The sequence below is a fragment of the Strigops habroptila genome, chromosome 12 (genome assembly GCF_004027225.2).
Source record: "Strigops habroptila isolate Jane chromosome 12, bStrHab1.2.pri, whole genome shotgun sequence".
Classification (NCBI taxonomy): domain Eukaryota; kingdom Metazoa; phylum Chordata; class Aves; order Psittaciformes; family Psittacidae; genus Strigops; species Strigops habroptila.
In genome coordinates this window covers 6,962,744-6,985,650 of record NC_044288.2, presented here as the reverse complement: position 1 = coordinate 6,985,650, position 22,907 = coordinate 6,962,744, and the positions used below count along the sequence as shown (strand labels likewise).

At 62.6% G+C, this 22,907-nt stretch overlaps 1 protein-coding gene across 11 annotated transcripts in view; it reads left to right on the top strand.

Moving 5' to 3' along the window:
- Positions 1-20,060, top strand: part of ADGRB2 (adhesion G protein-coupled receptor B2) — a 99,942-nt gene extending 79,882 nt beyond the window's left edge. For 5 of the 11 annotated variants that reach the window (XM_030504512.1, XM_030504509.1, XM_030504510.1 and 2 more), the window contains 31 exons: positions 723-1,527; positions 5,278-5,361; positions 6,411-6,575; positions 7,641-7,805; positions 8,817-8,990; positions 9,917-10,081; positions 10,156-10,257; positions 10,363-10,469; positions 10,834-11,028; positions 11,112-11,180; positions 11,256-11,364; positions 11,438-11,584; positions 12,020-12,095; positions 12,165-12,267; positions 12,472-12,515; positions 13,364-13,490; positions 13,995-14,098; positions 14,362-14,464; positions 14,728-14,878; positions 15,110-15,179; positions 15,311-15,377; positions 15,491-15,576; positions 16,188-16,286; positions 17,059-17,230; positions 17,310-17,405; positions 17,594-17,633; positions 17,747-18,390; positions 18,692-18,727; positions 19,008-19,112; positions 19,242-19,295; positions 19,422-20,056. In XM_030504512.1, coding sequence (XP_030360372.1) covers positions 738-1,527; positions 5,278-5,361; positions 6,411-6,575; positions 7,641-7,805; positions 8,817-8,990; positions 9,917-10,081; positions 10,156-10,257; positions 10,363-10,469; positions 10,834-11,028; positions 11,112-11,180; positions 11,256-11,364; positions 11,438-11,584; positions 12,020-12,095; positions 12,165-12,267; positions 12,472-12,515; positions 13,364-13,490; positions 13,995-14,098; positions 14,362-14,464; positions 14,728-14,878; positions 15,110-15,179; positions 15,311-15,377; positions 15,491-15,576; positions 16,188-16,286; positions 17,059-17,230; positions 17,310-17,405; positions 17,594-17,633; positions 17,747-18,390; positions 18,692-18,727; positions 19,008-19,112; positions 19,242-19,295; positions 19,422-19,616 — 4,644 coding nt within the window. In that variant the 5' untranslated portion in view covers positions 723-737 and the 3' untranslated portion in view covers positions 19,617-20,056. Of the gene's footprint in view, positions 1-722; positions 1,528-5,277; positions 5,362-6,410; positions 6,576-7,640; positions 7,806-8,816; positions 8,991-9,916; positions 10,082-10,155; positions 10,258-10,362; positions 10,470-10,833; positions 11,029-11,111; positions 11,181-11,255; positions 11,365-11,437; positions 11,585-12,019; positions 12,096-12,164; positions 12,268-12,471; positions 12,516-13,363; positions 13,491-13,994; positions 14,099-14,361; positions 14,465-14,727; positions 14,879-15,109; positions 15,180-15,310; positions 15,378-15,490; positions 15,577-16,187; positions 16,287-17,058; positions 17,231-17,309; positions 17,406-17,593; positions 17,634-17,746; positions 18,391-18,691; positions 18,728-19,007; positions 19,113-19,241; positions 19,296-19,421 lie in introns of all 11 variants that reach the window. The other 6 variants (XM_030504513.1, XM_030504514.1, XM_032920243.1 and 3 more) reach the window with 5 other exon arrangements.
- The last annotated feature ends 2,847 nt before the right edge of the window (positions 20,061-22,907 follow it).

The window sequence follows — 22,907 nt, the reverse complement described above, 5'->3', positions numbered from 1 at the left end:
GAGTGTCCCAGGGCTGTCCCAGGCGCAGGCTGGTGCGGCAGAGCACTGCTGACACGCGCGCGGTGGCCTTGGCCTCTGTAGAGCCACGCTCCGGTCCTGTTTAATAAGGCCACTGCATGCATTATTTTATTAATGAGTTATTAAAAAGCCATCCTCGGCGAGGCTGCTGTGTGCCCGGCATGGTGCCCGAGAAACGCATCCTTTAACCATTGATAGCCCTGTGCCAGGCTCTCACCAGCAGTGGAGGGGACACCACACTGTTGGGGTGCCCGTGCACCCCCAGCACACCACCCTGGGCTCCTCTGTGAACCTCTGGCCTGTCCCCATGGTGCTCTAGGGCACCAGCAATAGCTACAAGGCTTTTTATAGCCCCGTCTGGGCAGAAGCTATTTGGTGGCTCCTTGCCCGGGTTGTGCTTGGCCAGCGCCTGAGGGCAGGGATGTCACTGCAGTGGGGGTCCCCCAGAGTGGGGTGGGAGCTGGGTCTCTGGTGTTTTTGGGGTGACATCCCTGGTGCCTCACGCTCCCCACCCCAGGGGCTGCCTTGGCACAAGCTGGGAGACAAAGCAGGGGCTTCCGATAGCTGTCCCCTGCCTGCAAGGTGGCAGATGGGGACATGGGCCACTCCACTGACCCCCTGGACCAGCTCCTCACTCAGAGCCCACAGCGGGTGCCTCCTGGGAAGTGTCCATGTGTCTGTCTATCCTTCTGTCTCTCCTGTAGGGCAAATGCCATAGGATGACCGCTGCTGGTCCCCTCTTACTGGCTGTGATATCGTCTCTCCTGTGGCTCACACGGGGCTTTGACCCAGCTCCCAGCGCCTGCTCTGCTCTGGCCTCCGGTGTCCTCTACGGCTCCTTTTCTCTCAAGGACCTCTTCCCAACCATCGCCTCCGGCTGCTCCTGGACACTGGAGAACCCCGACCCCACCAAATACTCACTCTACCTCCGCTTCAACCGGGAGGAGCAGGTCTGCACCCACTTCTCGCCCATGGTGCTGCCACTTGACCATTACCTGGCCAACTATACCTGCGATCCCCGCGGCGAGGCCACCAGCCCCCCGCCTGCCCCCCAGCGCCCCGAGGAGGAGGAGCAGGAGGAGCAGGAGGAGGAAGCCGAGCTGGAGCTGTGCGAGGGCGCGGGGCCCTTCACCTTCCTGCACTTCGATAAGAACTTCGTGCAGCTCTGCCTGGCGGCCGAGCCCGAGGCAGCCCCTCGACTCCTGGCCCCGCAAGCCCTGGAGTTCCGCTTCGTGGAGGTGCTGCTCATCAACAACAACAACTCCAGCCAGTTCACCTGCAGCGTGCTGTGCCGCTGGCTGGAGGAGTGCCTGCAGGCGCCCGGCGCCCGCCGCTGCGGCTTCACGCATGCCGGCTGCAGCTGCCAGGCTGAGCCCCCGGCGGCACCGCGGCTCAACGGCACCCGGCACGGCGCCCACGCGCCCGCTGCGCCACCCGCCACTGCCTGCTGCCCCACGGACCTGCGCTCCGGCAATGCCAACGGCCTCGACCTGCCCGATGTGCCGTACGGTGAGTGCGGTGTGGGGGAGACCTGGGGAGGGACACCCCGGCTCTGTCCGTGCTTCCCGGGGGGCTGCAGTGGATGAGTCCTGCCTGTGAACGTTCCTTGGGGAAGGAGGGTGCGATGTGGGTTCTGTGCGTGGAGCAGGGAAGCCGAGCAATGGATTAATCCTGATCATGCATGTTCCTTGGGGCAGTGGGGTGCAAACTGGGTGCTGTTCATGGAGTTAGGGAGGCCGTGCAATGGATGAATCCTGCCCATGCACACTGCCCGTGGTAAGAGGGTGCAAACTGGGTGCTATGTGTGGAGAAGGAAAGCCATGCAATGGATGAATCCTACCTGTGCACATTACCTAGGGTAGAAGGATGCAAAGAGGGTGCTGCACTTGGAGCATGGAGGCCATGCAATGGACGAATCCTGCCAGTGCACACTACCCAAGATAGAAGGGTGCAACTCAGGTGCTGTTCATGGAGTTAGAGAAGCTCTGCAGTGGATTAATCCTGCTTGTGCATGTTCCTCAGGGCATTTGGATGCAATTTGGGTGCAGTTCATGGAGCAGGGAAGCTGTGCAATGGATGAATCCTGCCTGTGCACGTTCCCTAGGGTGGGAGGGTGCAAATTGGGTGCTGTGCATGGAGCAGGGAAGCTGTGCAATGGATGAATCCTGCCCATGCATGCTCTCAGGGCAGTGGCGTGAGATGGCCGGGCTCGGTGGAGCTGCTCCTCAGTCTGCCCTTGCCATGGTCTGGCCGGCATTGTGAGCGCTGCTCCATGCCATGCCTGCCCCGGCTGTTTGCCATGGCTGCTCTGGCACAGCCGGCACGGCACAGGGCTGCTGCTCGCCTTGCTGCAAGCCCGGAGCAGGAACCCTTTCACTCTGCATTGGTGGAGACGTGGAAAACAATTTGCAGGTAAAATGACCCTTTCCAGTGGCAAATTACCCTTGACTGCTGCAGCCCGGGCGCTTGTTATTCCGGGCAGGAAGTCACGGCAAGGCGCGGCCGGGCTATTAACCAGCCGGAATGAAGCCATTTGCTTGTTACGGAATCTCAAGTGAAGATAAAGCAGCCATGCTCTCCCGGGCACTGGGATTGGGCTGCTCGTGGCAGGGACCTGTCTCATCCAAGCACTCCCTTCATCCATAGGGCATCTCTGCTGAGGTGATGCAGGGAGTTTGGGGCACATCTGGACAGATGTTCCCACTCTGCCGGCGTTTGGTGATGCACAGGGAGGAGTGATCCCCAACTGTGCTGTGTAGGATGTTTATCCAGTAGCTTAGGTGGTGGTGATGGGCTGTGGGTATATATGTAATTTCATTGGGCTTTAGCATTTATTTCAGGAGCTAAATGTCATTACAGGCAGATCCTCTGACTAAATCCCTGGTCCGTTACAGCTGCAGGGTTATAAATCGCTTCATCCCGAGGGGAGCTGCTTGAGCTGGCTTTATTTATTCTATTTCTTCCTTTTTTCCCCCTTTAAATGCAACTCCACGTGGATGATTAAGAGCTCAGTGTTGGGTCCAGGTGCCATTCCCAGGGTCAGGGCGCTGACACCTGATGTGGGTGCTGTGGGCTGCAGGATGCCCCATTCTTGTCCTTCTCAAGGGGATTCTGCACCTTTCCACGGGTGGTTTGGTGGGGCTAGTAATGCCAAGTATGGCTCAGAGAGGGGATGCTGGGCTGGGTGATGGAGAGCAGGGACCCTGCAGGCCTGGCACGCTCAGGCATTGAGCCACTTGCCACCTCCCCACAGGCTGGGACAGCGAGAACATGAACTCCCCGCTCCTTCTTCACATGACATTTGACATTCCATTAAAACCTGGAGGTACAGTGTTATTGCAGCACTGGAGCCACAAGGGTAACAGGCTGCCCCGGCCACCCCGTGTGCCACGCTGCTGCCAGCCGGCGCAGCCCCTTGCACTGGGGTTTAGCCTGCACGGCCGCACCGGGCATGGGGCCGGAGCACAGAGCACCCTTCATGGTGACAAGGGGGGAGTCTCAGGCTCCCCCCGGTGCCCCATGGCGTGGAGAATGGTCGCCTTTCAGGGTGGTGGTGGCAGGCAGGGCTGAATGGTGCCTGTGAGCGGAGCCTTGGCGGGCGACCAGCGCTGATCTCACCGGCTTCTCCTCCTCCGAGCGCCGCAGCCGCGCAGCGACGTGGGGCTGGCGCTCACCCAGCCACTCCTCAGCCCCCCGGCCAGCCATGGCCCCCTCTGTGCACTGGGTGTCCCATGCGGATGGGGAGATGTTGGAGCTGGGGAGCCCTGGTGCAGCACAGTGCTGGGTCCCTGTGGGCAGAAAGCGTGGACGGCTGTGGGGATGGGGTCGAGGCTTTGTGGGGTAACACTGGGCACCTGCAGCCGTGCATTAGGGATCTTTGGAGGGGATAGGCCTCCACAGAGCCCACAGTGCTGAGTGGTTCCAGCTCTGGGCTGCATATCCCCCTTGCCCCAAACCCATCACCCTTCAGAAATCAATCCCCAGGGAGGTGATGTGGGATGGGACCATGGCTTGCGGGGACACAACTGGTCATGGGGACGCCCTGATGTCCCCAGGAAAACACCCCTGCCCTTGCAGCCCAGCCACCATGCCATGGTGAGGGACGCTGGGAGACCCCCAGGGCAGATGTGGGTGCTGAGGGCGGCCGCAGCCACCCTGCAGCCACAGCCATGGATTTAGTGCTCTCTGAAGGAAATTGAATTTGGTGTCTCTGTTGAACACAGCCCGGGAGAGCTCTCTCATATATCCTTGGGATTTATAGGTTTCCCGGGGCATTCGCCGTGATGTGCATAATCCTGCTCATGGGGGTGAGCAGCCCCACGGAGACCTCCTGCACATGGAGCAGGACACACGGGGGGGAGCAGTCAGGGGTGACAGCGAGGGGCCCATGCAGGGGTTACGCTGGTTAAAGGCAAAAGTCAGTGAATTTGCATCTGGTTGATGGCACTAATAGGTGTCAGTGCAGGCAGCGCTACCCGCCTGGGGCTGGGATCACCTCTGTGTGTTACAACAGGAGCTGCAGCGTCCCCAAAGCATGGCTGGGGGCTCCTCTGCCCATGGGTGTCCCCGTATCACCGCTCATCCATCCCTTGGGAACATCACCACGCTTGGCTGGGGTAGCTCAGTGAGGTGGTTGTGCCATCCCTAGCTCTGTCCTGACTGTCACCGCAGCATTGCGCCCGTGGCACTCTGGGGGGGACACATCCATGGTGCCTGGGGGAGCCCCTGCTGTTTCCTGTGGTCCACAGGAGCTCCCCAATGTCCTGTGCCCAGGGACAAGGGCCCCTGCTGCAGGGCAGGGGGTGGCCCGCGGCGGGGGTCCTCTGGCTGAGCCCTCCACCTACCAGTTAATTTCACGCCAAGTGCTCTTGATGGATTGGTTGTTATTTTTGGTGAGCCGAGCCATAAATTTGTGCCACCTCACTGCAGCAAGCTGTGAAGTGGGGACGGGAGAACACCTCTGCCCAGCACGGCGGTTACGTGGGCACCCCGGGGACACAGTGCCCCAGGCCATGCTCCTGCTGCAGCCCCTGTGATGGGGGGATGGTGTGTTTGGGGGAGCTGTGACACATTTTGGAGGGTCTGTGAGTGTGCTCAGCCATGCTCAACCATCTCTTGTCCTTGCGGATGCCACACGGTGCTTGGTGCGGGTCAGGCATCCTCGTATCCCCCCTGCAATGCCCCTTGACCCACTGTGGCCTGCCCGCATCCTTGTCTCCATCCCCTGCCCACTCTCACAGGAGCACTTGTCTCTTCTAGGCAATGCAGTTGAGGAGAACCAGAAGGTGAAAACCCAGTGGCCACGGTCAGCAGACGAGCCGGGTGTCTACATGGCCCAGACAGGTACCAGCGCGGCCCCAGCACAGGATAGTGGTGGCACTGGGCTTGGGTAGCCAGTGGTGATGGAGGTGGAGTGACTCCCTTTGCTTCCTGCCCACGGAGTGACTTAATTTGCTCCATTTATATATTTTTCCTTTGCACCTTCCTCTGAGGGTTGTAAAGCAAAGGACAAAAATCCATTAATTGTTTCATTCAAATGTATTTATTTGGCAAATCCATTGGAGCCACTCGAGCATGCTGGCCCCCCCCCCCCCCCCCCGATTTATGGTCGGAGGGCTCAGAGGTGAGCACAAGATGGATGCTCCAGTGCTCCGAGGGCTCTGCTCCATGTGCCTGGCATGCAGATCTCCTCCTGACCACGCTCAGATGCTCACAGGGGTCCTGCCCCCCCTGGATCCTGTGGGCTGACCCCAGTGGTTACCGGTCCAGCCCCAGGGTCCCTGTGTGACAGGGAGCATTGTCACCTCTGTGGGAGCCCTGCATCCTGCCTGTCTCCAGGACAAATTGTCCCGTTCAGAGCCCTCCTCTGTGTATTCCTTTTTAATTTAAACTGATGGCCTTTTCTTCTGGCCTGTCCAATAGCTTCAGAGACACCATCAAGCTTAATAAGAGCCGGGTGGTTGTAAATGTCAACACTGTGCCTGGGTGGGGAGAGGGAACCGCGCCAGGCTGCCCTGGTTTGGTGCTGTCCCTCGTGTGGGGCACGATCCTGTGCCCTGACCCCTTCTCCGCATGCGGCTGGTGCTAGGTCTGAGCGTGGCACGGGCTCCTTCACCTTCCTTATGTCCTCAGTGTCATCCTTGTCACCCGCAGCACTGTGTACTTGTGCTCACGGGTGCTGCCTGGATCAAGGCCAGGTTGGACACAGGGGTTTGGAGCAACCTGCTCTAGTGGAAGGTGTCCCTGCCCGTGGCAGGGGGTTGGAGCTGGATGAGCTTTAAGGTCCCTTCCAACACAAATCTGTCTGTGATTCTATGATCCTATGACCCTCCGCACCCCCCCGGGCAGTCTCCGTCTCTCAGGCTCCATGTCTCTCTCCCTGTGTCCTGTAGGGGATCCAGCAGCAGAGGAATGGTCCCAATGGAGCGTCTGCTCCCTGACGTGTGGGCAGGGCTCCCAGGTACGGACACGCTCCTGCGTCTCCTCGCCCTATGGGACACTGTGCAGCGGGCTGCTCCGGGAGACACGGACCTGCAATAACACAGCCACGTGCCCAGGTATGGGGGACATGGGGGCCCTGGGGGGTGCCCAGCACTGGCTGGGGACAGCAGGGACATGTGTCGCTGGGGGAGCCTTGGTGGGTGCTGGGATGGGTGAGGAGGGTGGCTCTGCGTGGCAGCACTGTCGTGGAAGCAGGCACTGCCCATCCCATGCTGGGCTGCTCCCAGACATCCCCCCATCATCTCGCCTTCCCGGCTGTCCCGGCTCTTGTCAATCCAATGGGGAGCAAGCAAGCCTGGAATGGGTGCCCCAGTACCAGGGGGTTTGCCTTGGGAGCAGCTTGGCTGGTGGCCCCTCTCCATCCCGGCAAACTCGAGGAGTCTCCACGCTTTGTGCTGGGGGAGAAGCCGGGGCTGGAGCCTGCGCCGGGGGACTTGGGGTGGTGGTGGGGTCCCCGTCCATGCGGGGCAGAAGGGGGATGAGCTGTTTGGTGCATTGAGGCAGGTTGTAGGCAGGAGCAGGCAGGATGCTCGGAGGCTCACTGGGCCATGTACTGGTCTGTCGGTCCATGGTGGTGGTTGTGTGTCTTGTGTGCGACACTGGCAGTGTGGGATGCCCTGTCTGAGCCTGGGATGTTCTGGGGACTTTGCACCCCCAAAACACTCTTCCTTCCATATGGGGGAGCACAGCCCTGTCCTGGCATTCCAGGGGGATCACAGCTCATGGAGGAGTGTCCTTTAAGATGCCTATGTGCTGTGTGGGTCCCCACTCCCTGATCTCCCATGGGTGCTATGCGTGAGGAGCGGCCATGCCTGGTGCGGCGCTGTGGGTTGGGGTGATCTCTGCGTGGATGTGGGGGTTCATGTGCGCCGGGGCCAGGACATGAAGGGGAGGCTGGAGCAGGGCAGGGAGCGGCAGCGGCACCGCTGCCTCCTTGGAGCCCTCAGGGTTCAGGCTCAGGCGTGATGATGGGGCAGAAGGTGCCGGTGGAACTGTGCCCAGCTCTGCCATGGAGCCCTGGACACAAGGGGTCTGCTATGGGCAGGACCCCCGGTGCCAGGAGGAGGATGTGGGCGCCGCCGGGCCGGGGGCTGCGGCGATGGCACTGTGCTGTGTTGCAGTTCACGGCGCATGGGAGGAGTGGTCCCCGTGGAGCCTGTGCTCGGTGACCTGCGGGCGAGGGGCCAGGACCAGGACGCGGCGGTGCGTGGCCCCGCGGCGCGGAGGGAAAGCCTGCGAGGGCCCCAGGCTGCAGGCCAAGCCCTGCAATATCGCGAGCTGCCAGGGTCAGTACCTCCTTCCCCTGCTCCTTCTTCTCCTGGGAATGCCAGGACACAGCTCCTGGCACGGGGCTTCAGCACTGCGAGGGACGGGTGGCACCGCCACGGAGACCTGGGACAGCCCATGGGCACGTGGGTGCTGTGACGTGGGTGCACCCTCCGGTCTCTGCTGGAAACCTGGATACAGATCCAGCTTTGTTGGCCATGCCAAGGCAGTTGAGCCCTGCTGCAGGCAGACAGGACCAGCCTGGGGACCGTGGAGGAGCTGGCTCCTTCCCTGCCCATTGCTGACTGCTCCCTGCAGCAGGTGCAGCGCTGGCACCAGTGTGACATGGGGGACATCATGGGTAGGCGGCCGGAGGTGGCAAAGGGGGTTGGTTTCAAGGTCTGTCTGTGTGTGGTGGCATCTTCATCCCTTCCTCCTGTGTGCCAGGAGCGGCTGTGGTGGGGGTGGCCGTGGGGCTTCTGCGGTGATGGACAAGGATGATGCCATGTCAGGCATGCACCCCACATGCAGTGTGGGGATGCTGGTGGCTGGCTGGGAGCCAGAGAGAGCTTGGGAGCTATGGGGTGCATGGGGTGCACCCCATGTGCAGCAGATCCATCAGGGACCTGCCACTGTGGCACACGGAGATGCTGCTGGAGCGATAGAAGCTCACGGCAGCTCCTTCCCTGCCTGCCCTGGTGCTTGCAGCAACCGGTTTGGTGGGGAGTGATGCCGCGGCTGCTTGTTTTAGTGGTCAGCGATGCCGGGGTCCCTGGAGTGTGGCCATGCAGCAGGGCTGGGTGTTGTGGTGCTGCAGGAGCAGCCAGTCAGGATGCTGGGGGGGCCAGTCCTGGTGACAGTCCTCCCACCCAGGGCAGAATCCGGCGCTGGCTGTTGAGGGCGGCACGGGAGGAGCCGGCACGTCTGTAGGTTGGACCCGTTGCACAGAGAGCCCGGTGTGGGTCACGGAGAGCCGTGGCCGAGAGGCCGCTGGCCGGTGGGGGCTGACGCCACTCTCCTTGTCCCCGCAGTGGAAGGGCAGTGGCTGGAGTGGGGCGCCTGGAGCCGCTGCTCCGTCACCTGCGCCAACGGCACACAGCAGCGGACGCGCAAGTGCAGCGTCTCGGCACACGGCTGGGCCGAGTGCCGTGGGGCACACGCCGACGCACGGGAGTGCTCCAACCCCACCTGTCCCAGTAAGCCCAGTAAGGCCCTGCGCGGTGGGGGGAGCGGAAGGGGAGGCCACACGTGCCAATGGCATGGCGTGTCGGTGCACACCACATCAGTGCACACCATGTTGGTGCACACCGCATCAGTGCATACCACGTCAGTGCACTCCATGTCGGTGCACGGCACATCAGTGCACATCACGTCAGTGCACACCATGGTGGTGCACACCACATCAGTGCACACCACGTCAGTGCACACCACATCATTGCACACCACGTCAGTGCACGGCACATCAGCACATGGTCCAGCCGTGCATTTGCTGCAGTGTCACCACTGGTGACACAAGGATGCGGATTTGGGCATAGGGGAGCAGGAGCCAAAGGGTGATGCCAGAGATCAGCAGCCACCCTCCCTTGTACCGGTTGAACCCGCTGGGCATGGAGTCAGGGATTCACCCTGTGCCCGCACCCCTGCGTCACGCCAGGGGGACCCGTTAGTGCTGGGTGGCTACAGGTCCTGGCGTGCTTTGGGTGTGCAAGCATGTGCGAGCTCTTGTGTGTGCACATGAGGCTGGCTCTAGGGATGAGGGGACAGCAGGCAAGGGGTAGACAGGCCAAAGGATGGACCCTGTCCTCATCACGTCCTTCAACCTCATCTTCATCTTGTCCTTTGAGCCCTTGGCATTGGTCGCAGGCGCGGAGGGGTGTGGCTGCTGCGCCATGGCCACCATGGCAGCCGGAGCAGGGATTTGGCTCTGCCATGCACCCAAGGAGGCCCTTGGGCTGCTGGCATGGGGAGCGTCTAAAGGAGATTTCAATCATTGATCCATGGATTTCATACCCGGCGGGGCTTTCGATCCATGGCATGGGGGCAGCCATCGCAAGTGCCTGCCCCGTCTCCATCCCTCTGGTGCCACTTCCCATGCCAAGCTGGGTGTCCCACGGTGTCCCCATCCCCACAGCAGACAGCAAGTGGGGTCCCTGGAACCACTGGAGCCTCTGCTCCAAGACCTGTGACACGGGCTGGCAGCGGCGCTTCCGCATGTGCGAGGGCACCGGCATGCAGGGCTACCCCTGCGAGGGCTCCGGCGAGGAGGTGAAGACCTGCAACGAGAAGAAGTGCCCAGGTAGGGATATCCCCACCCCAGTGCCCATCACCCTGCGTCCAGCTTGCACCTAACCCCCTGTTCTCACTCCCCAGCCTATCACGAGATGTGCAAGGACGAGTACGTGATGCTGATGACCTGGAAGAAAACGACTGCAGGGGAGATCATCTACAACAAATGTCCCCCCAATGCCACGGGTGAGGGGTGCAGGGCAGGAGGTGGCGGGTGGCACCGGGGGGAGCATCACCCACCCTCAGTGTGCCGGTTTCTGCACCAGCTCCAAACCTGCTTGTCGCACACAGGGTCTGCCAGCCGCCGGTGCCTGCTGAGCCCCCATGGTGTTGCCTACTGGGGCGTCCCCAGCTTCGCCCGCTGCATCTCCCATGAGTACCGATACTTGCATCTCTCAGTAGGTGCTCGCTCTGGCGCAGACCCCTCATACCCTCCTCTCCCCTCACCAGCACTGGGGGGCTGCCCCATCCCTGGGCAGGGAAAATGTCTGGCTACCACGTGGGGAAACTGAGGCACGGCCCCCCCAGACAGGGCATGGAAAGGGGACCCCATCCTAGAGCCGGAGCTGTGCTCCTGTGTCTTTAGGAAATTGGGATGGGAAGGACCCCCCCAAGACCACCGTATCCCGCTGCTACCCTAAGTAGCGCAGTTAGCCCTGCAGTGTCCACCTCTCCTGGGCTCTGGACATGGTGAGGGACTCGGGGACACTGCTGGGGGTGCTGGTGGCCAAGTGACACTGGTGTCCCCCCCCCTTGTACAAGCTGAGGGAGCACCTGGCCAAGGGGCAGCGGGTGCTGGCAGGCGAGGGCATGTCACAAGTGGTGCGGAGCTTGCTGGAGCTCATGGCCCGCAAGACCTACTACAGCGGGGACCTGCTCTTCTCCGTGGAGATCTTGCGCAACGTCACCGACACCTTCAAGAGGGCCACATACACCCCATCCTCTGAGGACGTGCAGGTAGCGGGGCTGGGGACGGCAAGAGACAGCCCCGGGAGGTGGTCGGTGCCCAGCCCCGGCCCCCCTGAGCCCCGGCCCCGCAGCGCTTCTTCCAGGTGGTGAGTTACATGGTGGATGCGGAGAACCGGGACAAGTGGGAGGATGCGCAGCAGGTCAGTGGAGCCGGGCACGGGCACGGGCAGCTGGGGCACAGCCAGCATGTCCCCACCACGGCCCCTCGCCCACAGGTCTCGCCTGGCTCCGTGCACCTCATGAAGGTGGTGGAGGACTTCATCCATCTAGTGGGGGACGCGCTGAAGGCTTTCCAGAGCAACCTCATCGTTACCGACAACCTGGGTGAGCACCGAGGGGGGCACAAGGCTCGGCAGGGGCAGAGGGCTGGGTGATGACACCGGCTCTGCCCCACCAGTGATCAGCATCCAGCGGGAGCCCGTCACCGCTGTCTCCAGCGACATCAACTTCCCTATGAAGGGGCGCCGGGGGATGAAGGATTGGGCCCGCAGCTCCGAGGACAAGCTCTTCATCCCCAGGGAGGTGCTCAGCCTCGCCTCCGCCGGTGAGCCAGCACGCTGCACGTGTGTGAGTGAGTGTGCACGTGAGAGCGCACATCTGCGGCTCTGCATGCATGTACATGTGCATGAGCACGCACATGTGAGTACACATCTGGGGCTGTGCACACACGTGTGCATGGAGCATGCATGTGTGGCACAGGGCACATTCACACATGTGTGAACATGCATATCTGGGAGTGTGCGTGTTTGTGCCTGTGAACACGTGTGAGCTTGCATGTCTGGGGCTGTGCGTGTGTGAGAATCACATCTGGGAGTACACGTGTGTGCCCATGTGTGCCGTGCCCATGTTGGGGAGGGGTTGCCTGTTCCCTCATGCGTGTCGGGGACAAGCGTGTGGGCTGTCACATGTGCTCACGTGCTGGCTGAGCCCACGCGTGTGCCGGGCTCACGGCGCCGCTCTCCCTTCACTGCCCCTGCAGAAGCGGATGAATCGTCCCACTTCGTCATCGGGGCCGTGCTGTTCCGCACGCTGGGGCTGATCCTGCCCGCGCCCAGGTGAGTGTGCTGCCCGCTGTCCCTGCGCCTGTCCCCATCCCTGTCACAGCCTCTGCTGCCCCCCCACAGGACCCCCTTGGCCATCACCTCCAAGGTGCTCATGGTAACCGTGCGCCCTCCGACCAAGCCCGCTGAGCCCCTCGTCCTGGTGGAGCTGTCCCACATCATCAACGTGAGTGTCCCCAGCCCCGCACCACATCCCCTCTTGGTCCTGCGTGGGTCCCATCAGCCCCATCCCCGGGCAGAAGCCAGCAGCTCCTCTGTGGTGGGGATGTGCCAGCGCCAGGGGAGCCGGGCAGGCCTCATGCACCAAATTCTCTTCTGGGGACGGGAGAAGGGCAGGGGGTGAAGTTCTGACCCACCCCTCTGTCCACAGGGAACATCGCACCCACAGTGCGTCACCTGGGACTACTCGAGGACGTGAGTAGGGACAGGGACATCGCTGGGTGATGGGTGGAGGTGGGAGGGATGGGGAGCAGGGCTGGTCCCTCACTGGGGTGAACTGGGATGGCTGTGCCGTGGCACTGATGGCTGCGAGCCTGCGATTTGTGAGCGTGGAGCCCGGCTCTGTGGCAGCAGCAGCGAGGGAAAGTAGGGCATGGGGAGGGGGCCAGGCTCCTGTGGGTGCTCTGTACCCCGGGGCACTGGTTGCGGTGCAGCTCCAGTGCTGACAGGGAAGTGATGGGTTGTGGTGAGTGCGGCAGGTCTCAGCCTGGCCCTGGGTGGGATGAGCTGCATTCCCAGCTGTCACACAGACCCAGTTCCTGGGTTCCCTGCTTTGCTGGGAGTGGTGGTTGCTCTCCTTGTGCATGGCCAGTGCCACCACGGGGCACCCAGCCCCCTCCCGGGGGGGTCCCCATGGTGGGGGGATACTGAGGCAGGTCTGGCTTTGGGGAAGCACGTCTCTGTTGTGAGCCATGGGGGCTCCTGGCACTGCTCCTGCCTGCCCTGGTGCTGCCTCATCCCTATCCATCCCCGCCACCCCTCCTTCTGGGCCTGTCCCCCGCCGTCTGTGGTTTCCCCCTCCCCCCAAACCTGTTTGGGATGATTAAAAATGAACCCTTCATGTTGCACAGCTCCATGAGGATCAGAACCAGGGTAGGCAGGGCAGCGAGTTGGGGATTAGCCTGTCCCCTGGCAATGACCCCTCCACCTACCGCCCCCCAGTCAGGGCCAGCAACGGGTTAAGTCTGGAGAGGCCGAGGGGCTGTGCCTGTGTTTGATCATTTCAAACTGCTCTCCCTCACTCTCCCTGTCCCATTAATCAGGGATGCTGGCTTGGGAAACTGGGACACGGAGAGCTGCCAAACCCTGGAGACCCTCCCGGCACACACCAAGTGCCAGTGCCGCCAGCTCGCCACCTTTGCCGTCCTCGCCCAGCTGCCCAGAGACCTGGTAGGGGACTGGGATGAGCCTGCTGGGGACACGGGCTGCAGATGGGGGGTGATCCCCGGGCTGTGGGGCCTGGCCGAGGCGGGGGTCCCAAAGGAGGATGGTGATGGGCAGGGTGCTGCCTGCAGGCACCCTGGTGGATGGGGTGGGCACTGGAGGGTAGGGGGGTGTCCTTCATCACCCATGGGAAGGGCCCCTGCACCCCCTGGCACCCCAAGGGTGGGCTCATGTGGGCAGGGGGCTGCCGTGGTCTATAGGGCTCCATGCAGGGCATTGCTGTGTGCCAGGAGAGGAGGGGGCAGTCCTGGCCCCAGCATCCCCCCATCCCATTGCTATTCCACCTGCATCCTGCGTCGGCATGGAGATGGGCATGGGTCCCCGGGAAGGCGCCTTGGCTGCGCTGCCACCAACCCCTCTGGCACCTGGGGGTGAGGGGCCCAGTGGGGCACAGGGAGCAGCTGTGGGGGGGCCGGGCTCAGCCATTCCCCCCTCCCCATTCTACACCAGGCCATGGACTCCTTGGGCACTCCGTCTGTGCCGCTGATGATCGGCTGCGCTGTGTCCTGCATGGCCCTGCTGACCCTGCTGGTGATCTACGCCGCCTTCTGGAGGTGACACGGGGACAGGCGGGGACCTGGGGGACACATGGGGTGCAAGACCATGCGGGAAGGGGGTGGCGAAACTGGGGCATAGCATGAGCAAAGGCTCAGCATCAATGTGATGAAATGCAACGTGGTGGGAATGGAATTACCGCAGTGGCAGCTGGGCTGCCAGCACTGTCCCTGGAGCAGGACAGCGCCCACAGTGTGCTGGGGATGGGGACAGGGGTGTGGGATAGGCTAGTGCCCCAGCCCCACGTTGCTCCTGCCCACAGGTTCATCAAGTCAGAGCGCTCCATCATCCTGCTCAATTTCTGCATCTCCATCCTGGCCTCCAACATCCTCATCCTCGTGGGGCAGTCCCAGATGCTCAGCAAGGTGGGTGCCACCACCATGCCTTCATGGGGGGTCCCAGGGTGGGCGCAGGGTCTGCGGTGGGGTCTGAGACCTCTTCTCCTGGCTGGTCTCCTCATCCCTGCTGGCTCCCAGCTTCAGATTGGATTTGGATTAACTCGATCTCAGGATTAAATCCTTTGCGCCAGTGGCTTTGACACAAACCTTGCCCGGGTTTGGGAATTTAACCACCACGTGGCCGCGGTGATGCCATGATGCCTCCCCTCGATGTACCCACATCCCTGCAGGGTGTGTGCACCATGACAGCCGCCTTCCTCCACTTCTTCTTCCTCTCGTCCTTCTGCTGGGTGCTAACGGAGGCCTGGCAGTCCTACCTGGCGGTGATCGGCCGGATCCGGACACGCCTGGTCAGGAAACGCTTCCTGTGCTTGGGATGGGGTAAGAGCATGGCAGGGCTGGTCCCGATGGGCAGAGGGGAGGCACCGCAGGGTTGTCAGAAGGGAAAACTGAGGCACGGTGGAGGAAAGCAGACCCTGGTGTCTTGGCTCCTCTGACCAGCCAGCCCATGGGGGGCTGGCAGAAAGGCCCCATCCCCATCCACAGGGTGATGCTGGGGGAGTGACAGTGCTGCCACCCCCCTGCAGCTCGAGCCTTGTTTCCCCTCTCCAGGGTTGCCAGCCCTCGTGGTCGCAGTCTCTGTTGGCTTCACACGGACCAAAGGCTATGGGACAGCAAGCTAGTACGTGGGGACAGGGGAACACAGGGCTGGGCATGAGCACTGCTCCAGGCTGGCGGCAGTGCTGGGAACAGGGGATGGGGACCTGGATGGTCCCATCTCCACCAGCCGCTGACACAGCACGGTCCCTGCAGCTGCTGGCTCTCACTGGAGGGCGGTTTGCTCTACGCCTTCGTGGGACCCGCTGCTGTCATCGTGCTGGTGAGCTGACCCTGAGCCTGGGACTCCCCAAACCCCACCCTGGTGCGTGGTGGGTGCCAGCCCTGCCTCACCGAGGGCTCCATGCCCTAATCCCGGCACCACTCTCGCCCAAGGTGAACATGCTGGTGGGCATCATCGTGTTCAACAAGCTCATGTCCCGCGATGGCATTTCAGATAAGTCCAAAAAGCAGCGAGCTGGGTAAGTGCCCTGCGCCCATGGGGCTGTCCCGGGGCTGGCGCGGCGCTCCCGGCCCTGCCGCGGGGCACGGCACGGGGTGTCCGGCGGGAGCACGCTGAGCACAGGGCATACTTCACTCCATCAGCGGGTGGTGGGAGCCAAGCCCGGGGCAGCCACAGCCCCTCGTTGCAGGCTGCTGGGGGGAGGAAAGTCACCCCAACACCTTCCCCTGGGGAAGGGGAAGCCGCACACTGCGGAGTCCATTCCCTGCTGCCAGCGGAGGGGGCTGAGCCCTGCCTGCCCCATCCCGCCACCACTCATCATTAACAACTGCTGCTGCCCTCAACTAACCCGGCTCTTTCTCTCTCTTTCTCTTTTTCTTCTCCCATTTGCTTTTTGCCTCTGTCCGTCCACCCGTCCATCCATCCCTGCATCCATCCATCCATCCATGCATCCATCCATCCACACCTCCCTCCTTTCCTCCCTCCCTCCGTCCATCCATCCATCCATCCATCCATCCCTTCCTCCGTCTGTCCGTCCACCCTGCTCCCCCATGGCCTTGCTCCCCTCGCCTGCATCCCCGCGTGGCCCGGTCCTGGCCGCGGGGCGCCGGGGGGGTGGTGGGCTCATAGCTCCAAGCCCCCACCCTGCGGCAACCTGCTGCTGAAATGCACCAAGTGCGGCGTGGTGTCCAGCGCGGCCATGACCTCCGCCACCGCCAGCAGTGCCATGTTAGTGCCCACCACGCGTCCCCCCCCCGCCCCGAACACAGCCTTGCACCCCGAGAGGGGGGGCTCTGGGCATCGCCCTGGGGTGGGGGACATGCTCTGGGTTGGGGGTCCCATGGGCAGGGTGAAGGCTGTGTGCTTGGGGCGGCCCCACCGTGGCCATCACGTCTGCATGGCATGGCTTCCCGCAGGTCACATCATCGTGAGGGCTCAGCTTCTCTTCCCTGGGGCAGTTTGGGAGTGGGGAGGGAATGAGGGGTCCCACGCCATGGGGCATGGGACAGTTCTGGCCCTGGGGTGTCCCTGGGACCCTCTTCCTGGCTGGGATGTGTCCAGAGGGCTGGGCTGTGACCACTGCAGCCTGGTCAGCGGAGGTCCCCGCTCCCAGGGGTTAGTTGCAATCGAAGCAGCCCCAAGATTCACTGCTCAAAAAGAAACCCTATCTATGCTTTTCTTGTGGCTGTGGGAGGGTGATGGTGGCCCCATGTTCCCCCTCACACTGTGCAGGGACAGAGATGCGTGGCTGTGCCCTGCCTGGGCTGCTTGGCAATGCTGGTGGCTCAGCATTGAGCAGGGGGGCAGAAGGAGCCCAGGCCACCCTTACCCTAAGACAGGCACCCAGCCAGCACTTGGGGACACCACAGAAGAGGGGTCACTGGGGGGCCTGGTGGGGTGTTGCCATCCACATTGCAGGGTGAGGGTTGATGCTTGGGGGGCTGTTGTGGGGCAGCCCCGGTGCAATGGGCTCACCCCAGCCCCTCTCTCCCTGCCCCAGGGCATCGCTGTGGAGCTCCTGCGTGGTCCTGCCTCTGCTGGCGCTGACCTGGATGTCGGCCGTGCTCGCCATGACCGACCGGCGCTCCATCCTCTTCCAGGTCCTCTTTGCCGTCTTCAACTCCGTCCAGGGCTTCGTCATCATCACCGTGCACGGGTTCCTGCGCCGAGAGGTGGGGTGGCTCCAGAGGGGTGCCAGGGCAGGGGGAGACACCCCTGGCTGCAGGGCCGTGACCGGCTCTGTCCCCACAGGTCCAGGACGTGGTGAAGTGTCAGATGGGGGGGTGCAGGAGCGAGGAGAATGAAAACTCGCCCGACTCCTGCAAGAACGGGCAGGTTCAGATCCTGGTGAGTGCGGCAGCACCAGCGCAGGATGCAGCGGACAGTGGCGTGGGGTGCTCGCCCCACTGGGGCAGGGTCCCCCTTGCAAACCCCACTGCCCCCTATGCTGGCCAAGATGCATTCATTTCCCTGTCTCTCTCCCCCTCTGTCTCTCTCCTCTGTCTCTCTCTTCCCCCGTTTCTGTATTTTTATAGACAGACTTTGAAAAGGACGTTGACCTGGCGTGTCAGACAGGTGGGGTGTCCTCGGCCCCTGTGCTGGGGCTGCTGTCACCATGGGACAGGGACAGGCAGCACATGCTGGGGGTCAGACCCATGGGGCGGCCCTGACCCTGCTCTCTCTTGCAGTGCTTTTCAAGGAGGTGAATACCTGCAATCCTGCCACCATCACGGGCACCTTATCCCGCATCTCCCTGGATGGGGATGAAGACCCCAAGCTCAACACCACCTCGGAGGGTGGCCTGGGCTTCTCCAGCCTGCCAGGGAACATCCCTCCCTCCAGCATCCTGGTCCAGGTCCCCAAGATGACACCAAACGTGGTGGCGGGCTTGGGCGAGCTGGGGGACCCCCCGGCGCAGCAGCTTGGTCTGGAGGCACCGGGCCCCGTGTACCTGTGCACGGAGAGCAGCCTGCGGCCACTGGAGTATGGGTGGCTGCGGGCCCCTGAACCCCCCCGCGAGAGTGACTACATGATGCTGCCACGTCGCACTGGCAGCCTCAAGCCTTTCCCACGGGATGAGAGCACCGACGAAGGGGTGCCTGGCGGGACGGGGCGCCCGGCAGCCGAGGGTGATGCCTACCCCGGCTTCGTCGCAGTGGATCATGTCAACGTGAACTTGAGCCAGCCCTACGGCACAGTGAAGGCTCCCTACAGCCTCCAGTTCAAACAGCATCCCACTGTGCGGCAGATCCTGGCCTCGGAGCTGTCGGAGCGCAGCCGCACCATGCCCCGCACCGTGCCCGGCTCTGCCATGAAAGTGGGGTCCCTGGAGGTGAGCGGGGGGCTGGCGTGGACACATGCCCAGGGATGGGGTTTAGGTGAGGGTGTTGCATGGATTGCCTCCATGCTCCCTGCTCAGCACCCCACCCTCTGCATGGGGCAGCATGGTGGGTGTCTGCATGTCCTCACCTCGTCCTGGAGCCCCATGTCCCCAGCCGGGCTCTGCCTCATGTGAGGGGCGCAGCCTGGGGCTGGCATGAGCTTCCCCCTGCCCCATCCTGGACCTGCAAAGACTTTTCCCTTTTCTCCTCCATCTCCTCCCCCTGCTCCGGGCTCTGCGTGTCTCCTGCCAGAGGAAGAGGTTGCGATACTCAGATCTGGACTTTGAGGTAAGCCCCGCCATGGGGCTGGGTGCCATCCAGGGTCTAAACCAGCTCATCGTGGTTCCCTCTGCTTGCTGTGAGCAAAGCGTCAGCCGAGCTCAGAGGGGTTTATACCAGGCAATAAGGAGTGTTGGCTCTTGATTAAAACACCAAGAGGGAGTGTTGCAGGGGGCTCTGGGTGCCCCAGCAGGCAGGAAGGGGTCAGGGATGGGGATGGCAGTGGGGAGGATGTGCCAAGGGGCACAGAGCCATGCGGATGGCCATAGGCCCTGCTCTCACCCCACAGAAGGTGATGCACACACGGAAGCGCCACTCCGAGCTCTACCACGAGCTCAACCAGAAGTTTCACACACTGGACCGGTACCGAGCCCCGGCTGCCGGCTCCTCCAAGGTGAGGTCCTGGGGACCCCATCCTGCTCCTCTGCACCCTTCCACCTCCCCCTGCATGCACTGGGGCTGATGGCAAAATGGGGCATCCCTGGAATGACGCTGGAGCTGAGCGCGGTGGGTTTTTCCACAGCGAGAAAAGCGGTGGAGCGTCTCGTCGGGTGGCGGGGAGAAGAGCATGGCCAGCGTAAGTGCCTGAGCCCCATCCGGCATGGGATGGAGCATGATGGTGGTGGTTGTGCCCTGGGATGGGGTGGTGGTGGGACATTGCCATGCACCTGGCTGCTTGCCGCAGCTCCATCTTTGCCTGCAGGATGCGGCCAACCCCAAGGAGCAGCAGCTCCAGGCGCCGGCTGCGCCGCCAAAGCCATGGAGCACGTTCAAGGCGATGACGCTGGGCTCCCTGCCCAGTGCCCAGTGGGACCGGCTGGAGCTGAGATGTGCAGACTGGGAGGGCCCCTGCGCCGGCCTGGATGTGGCTGATGGTGACTTCCAGACCGAGGTGTGAGCCCCGCGCCCGTCACCAGCGCCTTGGACCAGCCGAGATGCTGCGTTTGCTCCATCCTCGGCGGCAGCCGGGGGCCCCTTGCGTGGCTGGAGCCATTCCCATGGGACACACTGTGCTCCACCCCCAGCCGTGGCCGCCTCCCGCTCGTCCTTTACATGGTTTCTCCTCCCTGCCACCCTCCAAATACGGGTGCGGAGGGGACACGTGCACCCCCCCGCCCATGCTCACCCCACCGCTCACGCCTGCACCCCCCAGGGCAGGACCGGCCATCGAGGCCGTCGGATCTTCATTTCTTTTGTACCAGGATGTTTCTTCACGTCGTGCACCGTGTGCACGCGAGCGGCTGCCCCCCGGCGCCCCGTCCCAGCCCTCCCCACCGTCCCCCCCCCACGGGGAAGGTGCTGTCGTTGTTGGAAATAAAAGTTCACTCTCTGTGGTGCCGTGGGGCCGCGGCCTTGTGTCCAAGCCAGGGAAAGGGGGTGGCTGTCACTCCGTGGTGGCTGGTACCCCCCCTGCTCGCAGCATCCTGCTGAGCCCACGCCCTCGCCTTGCAAATGCGTGTCTTATCGCGGGAGCCAGGAACAGTGAATTACATGGTAATTAATCCATGAGCAAATTAGTGACTTTGGAGGCAATTCCCATGCAATCTGCAGAGGGATGTAACATGGAGCATCCCTGGCATCAGCACAGGGAGTGCCAAGCTTGTGCCAGACCAGGAGCTGTGTTGGGAGAGCAGGGGCACGACTCGAGCTTGGGTCAGTGCTGGAGGAGAGGACATCCCTGCATCCTGACTCTCGAGGACTAATGGGGGCTGTGCTAAGGGTTGATCTGTGGTGTGGATCTCCAGCAGCTTGGCTGGACCATGCACTGAAACCATCCCGCCGTGGTGTGTCATAATGCGCCGGGGATGGTTGTGATGAATGGGAGCGTGCCCTGGTCATGGCTATTGCTCGGCACTTGCATTTTGGGTGCACAACTTTCCCTCAGGGATGGAGCTGGTGGGAGCCATGGGATACAGCACCGGGGATGCCAGCACTGCAGGGACCGCTGGGCAAAGGATGCTGCCCAGCCTGGACCAGTGGCCTCCAAGGTGCTGGTTTGCTCCTCATCTGTGCTCAGCACCCTGCAAAGCCGGGCCACCGCGAGCCCCTGGGTGCTGGGGGCAGATGTGCTTTCCCCCACCACAGCATCAGTTTGTCCTCCAGAGCAGACTGGGAGCCGTGGAGATGTGACTGTGAGATGGGGCATGAAGTTGGGCACGATAATGGAGAGCATCATGGACTGAACCTGCCTTGGGAGCGCCTGGAGCTGTCAGTACCCACCACCCCCCGGAGTGGGGGGTCTCTCCCCGGCCCCCCCAGGCAGCTCAGTTGAGGCTGAAGCACTAATCACATAATTCAGCTCATCCCAACACCACCTAGTTTGGGTTTGGAGTGTGGGAAGAAGCAGGCTGGGGGCTGCAGCACAGTGATGAGGGCAGGGAGGAGGTGGCTGCCCTTGAGGAAGGCAAGGGGAGGTGCCAAATTCTACCCCCTCATTAGACCGCCCTTAACCACAGCAGGAAGACGAGGCAGGGGATCCCAGCCCGGCACAGCCGCCTCCTGCCCGCGGTTTGCCAGCGCTGGGCTGCTGCCAGCTCCAGTTGTGCAACAGATGCCGGAGCAGGGGATGGGGGGACAGGGCTGCAGGAGAGGCTGCGACGGGGCTCATCCCATTCCCAGGGATGTTTGCCCGCTGCCATGACCTGGCTGCTGATTTGCCTACTGACGGCAGCCGCATCCTCTTGCCCCAGTTGCCAGGAGCCCCCATGCGCTGGGATCCCCGCGCCCGGCGCTCCGGGGGCTGGCTCCAGCTCCTTTCCCTTCCCTTCCCAGCCAAGCGCAGCCGCGAGAGGCAGCGTCAGGCTTTCCCGGGGCATCTGTTGGCAATTAGCAGCTTTTATTAGTCACGGAGACGCCATATGTGGCGAGGGAATGGAGCCCGGGTGAGAGGTGCAGGTTTGTGGGGGGACAAGGGGGAGCCCCCAGTCCTGCGGGTCTGGGCAGTGTCTGGAGGGTACAGACGGGTCCAAGCAGGTTGGAAAGCTCTGGAGCCGTTTTCCATCCGCAGCTTCCACCCGAGCCAAGCTGCCTGGTCCCCCCCCGTGCCAAAACTGTTCAGTTTGGGGGGCGGAAATACTGGAGAACCGGCTCTGAGGCTGCGCCGCGCCAGGCAGCGCGGGGGGACCGGAGCTCCTCCGCTTGGCTCCGCTCTTCGGCAAACTATTTCCTCCGAAAGAGGCAAAACTGCTGTTCTAACGCCGCGGAAACAAACGGGCCCTGTCAGGCTGGAAAGAATCCCCGCAGGCTCCTTCCTTCCCGGCTGAACGCTGGAACTGGGGGGAGGGAGAGGGGATTTGTGCCTAAATCAGTGCAGAAATAAATGCTGAACCGCCGAAATCCCCGCCACAGGAATTCCCTCCTGCCCATTGCCCATGCAGCGTGCCGGAGAGCTGCTGTTACCATCGCCCCCGGCAATGGGGGGGCTGAGCTCGGCGCGGGAGGTGGGAGCCCCGTGGTAACGCTTGGGGTTGGAGGCAAATTGTCTCCAGCCCGAAAATTGCCGGGTTCTGCTCCGGCTTGTGTTTCCTGGCATCTGGCGCCGGTGTTCCTTGGAAGAGCAGCTTGCCTCTGCTTTTTCCGTGCTGGGTCGGTGGGCAGGGGCCGCAAGATGTGGATTTTCCATACCCCAGCTCGGCAGCATTCCAGGGAAAGCCGGGATGGGCTGGAGACAGACTGCTCCCCCCTTAGCAGAGTGCTGGGGAGGCAGGATCCCAGGCGCTGGCACAAGGGGAAGCAGGAGTGGAGGTTTCCACCCCGTGTCCCTGGGGCTGGCAAGGTCCCTTCATGCCACTGGATTGGGGACAACGTACCCAGGGGAGCACCCTAGCAAGTGAGGGAAACTGAGGTACGGGAGGAGCAGCAGGAGGGAGGAACCCAAAGATGTTCGCAGCTGGATTTGAGGGCCCTGGTTGCTGCTGGCTGTGCTGGTCTGGCTTGAGAGGAAGAGACGGGCTGCCCTTCGTCCCTGCTCTGCTGTGGGGCCAGGGCTGGGCTGTGGGGCCAGGGCAGGTCCCACCCACGAGGTGCTCAAACCCTGCACGGGGAGTTGTTGCTGCTGGGTGGCCACAAAGAAAGAAAAAGCTCGTGGTGAAAAATTGTCTAATGAGCGGGAATTACGGAAGTTTCATTCTGTCTCGTCCCCACTTGCTTTAATTACCCTTAATTACTGCAGCAGGCACCTTGAGGGAAG